The sequence below is a fragment of the Tachyglossus aculeatus genome, unplaced genomic scaffold (assembly GCF_015852505.1).
Source record: "Tachyglossus aculeatus isolate mTacAcu1 unplaced genomic scaffold, mTacAcu1.pri scaffold_134_arrow_ctg1, whole genome shotgun sequence".
Lineage (NCBI taxonomy): Eukaryota > Metazoa > Chordata > Mammalia > Monotremata > Tachyglossidae > Tachyglossus > Tachyglossus aculeatus.
The window spans coordinates 884,994-889,792 of NW_024044861.1; the positions used below are offsets into that span (position 1 = coordinate 884,994).

Here is a 4,799-nt window from a genome sequence, read left to right on the forward strand (position 1 = left end):
GAAGTAAAATGGTGAGAATTTATCTCTTCCCTAATAATAGTAATAGTGGTATTTGTTAAGTGCTTACTATGTTAAGCACTGTACTAAGCACTGGGGTAGATATAAGAGAATCAGGTCCCACGTGAGCTTCACAGTCTAAGTAGGAGGGAGAACAGGTATCGAATACCCATTTTGCAGATGAGGGAACTGAGACACAGAGAAGTTAAGTGACTTGCCCAAGGTCACACAGTACGTAAGTGGTGGAGCCTGGATAAGAACCCAGGTCCTCTGACTCCCAGGCTCATGCTCTTTCTACTAGGCCATGCTCTTGCCTTCTCATAGAATGGAAAATAATAATAATAAGAAGAATAACGATGGCATTTATTAAGCGCTTACTATGTGCAAAGCACTCTTCTAAGCTCTGGGGAGGCTATAAGGTGATCGGGTTGTCCCACGGGGGGCTCACAGTCTTAATCCCCATTTTACAGATGAGGTAGCTGAAGCACAGAGAAGTTAAGAGACTTGCCCAAAGTCACTCAGCTAGCAATTGGCGGAGCCAGGATTTGAACCCATGACCTCTGACTCCAAAGCCTGTGCTCTTTCCACTGAGCCACGCTGCTTGATTAGAGTCATAATTTGACTGTCATGAAGGGTCGAAAAGGCATCAGACTTTGTCACTATTTGTGACGGGTTGACGCTTGGAAACGTCCTGCCTGGAATATTTGGTTCTGATGTCTTTGCCGATTTTCCTCATTTGTGAAGTTCTGTATTTACTGAAGGAAACCAGCATCCATAATGATTGAGTGAGGAATTGTAAATTCTCGAATTTCAGGCTATCTCTTTACCCTCATTTTGCATGTTTCTATCATAGTTTTATATCTCACCGCGGTGGGAGGTTGTAACAGCTGAAGCAGTAGAATGTTTGCTGAGTCAATTCCATCAATATTGAAGGTTTGTCACCAGAGAACTATCTCATTAACGTGTACCTACCCCAGTACTTAGAATAATGTTTGCCACATAGTAAACACTTAACAAACACCATGAAAAGGGGGCATCTCATGTGGTGGACAGGCTCAGCAGGAATCCTGAAAATCCCTGGCCAGCTGGGTAGAGAAACCTGCAGAAGCTCCTGTGATGGCTGCCCTGGAAATTTCCATGGTAGTCTGTGGTGCTACAGCACAGCACTGACACCTTGAGGAGGTCACTTTGGGCAAAATTCTTGCATGTGTTTCCCAGTGTGCTTCATCCTGTACCCAACAATTTGTTTATGAGACCACTGGCATATAGGAGAGAAGAGAATGCTGCTAGCATTAATCCATCCCTTTGCATACATTCAGTTCTGAAGTCTACCTGGTCGCTGCATATCTGTTGTTTATTAAGAGAGCCTTTAACATCAAAGTTCTACTGTTTTTCTTTTGGAGAGTCACATTCAAACCCACTGCTGAATTGCCTGGTAGTAATTGATATGTACTGAACTTATATTTCTTATTAAATTGATTGGCTGATTAACATGATAAAATCAAGCTATAGTAATAATTGTAATTATTATTATTATTATGCTACCTATTTTGAGTGGTATTTGTCAAGTGTTTACTATGTGCCAGACATTGCACTAAGTCCTGGGGTAGATACAAGCTAACCAGGTTGGACACAGCCAATGTGTCCAACGTAAGGCTCACAGTCATCACCCCCATTTTACAGATGAAGTAACTGAAGTACAGAGAATAATAATAATAATTATGGTATTATGGTGTTAAGTGCTTACTATGTGCAAAGCACTGTTCTAAGCAGTGGTAGATGCAAGGGAATCAGATTGTATCACGTGTTGCTCACAGTCTTATTCACCATTTTACAGATGAGGTAACTGACACACAGAAAAGTTGAGTGATTTGCCCAAGGTCACACATCAGACCAGTGGCAGAGATGGGATTAGAACCCAGGTTCTCTGACTCCCAGGTCCGTGCTCTTTCCATTAGGCCACATTTCTTCTGTCATGCTACTACAATCTGTACTCATCTTCATTCTTGTATTCTCTTTTTGTAGGTGATGAATTTCTCATTTGGGTGCATTCCCTGAGCACAGAAATAATGTTGATTACAAACAGTGTGACAGAATTCATTTTACTGGGGCTGACAAATGATCCAGTAGAGCAGAAAATCATTTTTGCAGTCTTCATAATTCTCTACGTTGCAACTATGTTACTCATTATAGTAACCATCAAAACCAGTCAGACTCTTGAATCTCATATGTACTTCTTTCTGAGCTATTTGTCCTTCTCTGATGCCTGTTTTTTCCACTACCACGACCCCAAAATTGCTCGTCCTCACCCTCTCTGAGAAGAAGACCATCTACTTCAATGACTGTATAACTCAGATCTTTGCCCTCCATTTCTTCAGCTGCTTGGAAACACTGATCCTCATTATGATGTTGCACGATCGCTATGTGGCCATCTGCAAACCCCTGCATTACACAGCCATCATGAACAGGCGTGTCTGTAGCATCATCATCATCATCATCAATCGTATTTATTGAGCGCTTACTATGTGCAGAGCACTGTACTAAGCGCTTGGAAAGTACAAATTGGCAACATATAGAGACAGTCCCTACCCAACAGTGGGCTCACAGTCTAAAAGGGGGAGACAGAGAACAAAACCAAACATACTAACAAAAGAAAATAAATAGAATAGATACGTACAAATAAAATAAATAAATAAACAAATAGAGTAAAAAATATGTACAAACATATATACATATATACAGGTGCTGTGGGGAAGGGAAGGAGGTAAGATAGGGGGATGGAGGGGGGGACGAGGGGGAGAGGAAGGAAGGGGCTCAGTCTGGGAAGGCCTCCTGGAGGAGGTGAGCTCTCAGCAGGGCCTTGAAGGGAGGAAGAGAGCTAGCTTGGCGGATGGGCAGAGGGAGGGCATTCCAGGCCCGGGGGATGACGTGGGCCGGGGGTCGATGGCGGGACAGGCGAGAGCGAGGTACGGTGAGGAGATCAGCGATGGAGGAGCGGAGGGTGCGGACTGGGCTGTAGAAGGAGAGAAGGGAGGTGAGGTAGGAGGGGGCGAGGTGATGGAGAGCCTTGAAGCCCAGGGTGAGGAGTTTCTGCCTGATGAGCAGATTGATTGGTAACCACTGGAGATTTTTGAGGAGGGGAGTGATATGCCCAAAGCGTTTCTGGACAAAGATAATCCGGGCAGCAGCATGAAGTATGGATTGAAGTGGGGAGAGACACGAGGATGGGAGATCAGAGAGCATCTTGGTGGGAATAGCCCGGTTTGGGTCTTTTCTGCATTCTTCTACCCAGCTTTTACTCACTCTCAGTTTACCCTTCTGTGGCCCTGATGTGATCAATCTTTTTTTTGTGATTTTCAACCCTTGATAAAACTCACCTGTGCTGACACTTGCTTTGTAAACCTGCTCTTTTTGTTTCTAATAGTGGAGCTTCTGTACCTTGAGTTTTGTAATGCTCATGGCTTCCTACACGGTTATCTTGTACTCACTGAGGTCTAAGTGGGCTGATGGGAGATGCAAATCCCTGTCCACCTGCAGCTCCCACATTCTTGTGATCACCATATTTCATAGCCCCTGCAATTTCATATTGACCCGGCCTCAGATCACCTTTTCTGTGGATAAATCAGTGTCAGTATTCTGCACAACTGTTACTCCCTTGTTAAACCCTTTGATCTACACTCTGAGGAACACAGAAATGAAGAATGCTCTGAGAAAGGTATGGAGCCACAGAGTGACTCCCAGGGGCAAATGAACATTTTTCTGTGGAGTAATGGTTTTTGATGTTGGCTTGGATTGGGAGATCTCCAATTATTTCTTCTCTGACCCTCTAATTCTTCCTGTAATCCCTTAACTGTTATCTGTTTAACAGGAATCCCAGATGTTGAGAAGGAGAAAGTAAGAATAGCATATTTTCATAGTTTCCCCAGTTTAGAAATGTTCAGACTCTTGTGAGTTGTGACCTGTCAGTTTATAACTGGGAAAAGTTGAAATGAGAGAAATGGTGTCAGAGAAGTGTCATGCAGGGTTGGGCCGCTCAACTACACTATCATGTAGTACCTTGGAAGATGGGAAGACAATCGATGATTCAATAAATTGTATCTATTGAGTACTTACTGTGCACAAAATATTGTACTCAGCTCTTGGGTGAGTACAATAGGGTCAGTAGATATATTCCCTGCCCACAATGAACTAACCCTGATGGACTTGAAACAATTCTAATCCACAGCTTTCTATTCCACCATCTCTTCAGAGAGCACTATGTCATTCTCAACTCCAGTCTAAGTACTATTTCTCTTGTTCACTGTCAAGAGCTTAACCCAATGCATTGCACTCAGTAGGTGTTCAATAAATACGCTGTTGTTCTGTGTTTTTATTGTTTCATCATTACTTAAACTGTCTGTGACTAATGCTTACCCCTACTCATTTTTAGATTGAGAGCCCCTAGAGGGGAAGGGGCTGTGTCTAATTCTCATCTCAAGGCATTCTCAGGAAAAGCAACGTGGCCAAAGGGAAAGAGCACTGGCCTGGGCGTCAGAGGTTGTGGGTTCCAATCCTCACTCTGCCACTTGTCAGCTGTGTGACTTTGGGCAAGTCTCTTAACTTCTCTATGCCTCAGTTACCTCATCTGTAAAATGGGGATTAAGACTGTAAGCCCCCTGAGGGGCAACCTAATTATCTTGTATCTACCCCACTGCTTATAACAGTCCTTGGCATATAGTAAGTGTTTAACAAATGCCATTATTATTATTATTATTATCTTTGTGCTTTTTTACCAGCCCCTTAGTACAGTGCTTTGCACAAAG

The 4,799-nt window shown here is 43.2% G+C and overlaps 1 protein-coding gene across 1 annotated transcript; it reads left to right on the forward strand.

The window, feature by feature from the left end:
• Positions 1-897: 897 nt before the first annotated feature.
• Positions 898-4,441, forward strand: LOC119922965 (olfactory receptor 4C12-like). Its single transcript, XM_038742578.1, has 5 exons — positions 898-961; positions 2,023-2,227; positions 2,376-2,469; positions 3,422-3,712; positions 4,427-4,441. Exons 1-5 carry the CDS (start codon positions 898-900, stop codon positions 4,439-4,441), a joined length of 669 nt encoding a protein of 222 aa, XP_038598506.1.
• The last annotated feature ends 358 nt before the right edge of the window (positions 4,442-4,799 follow it).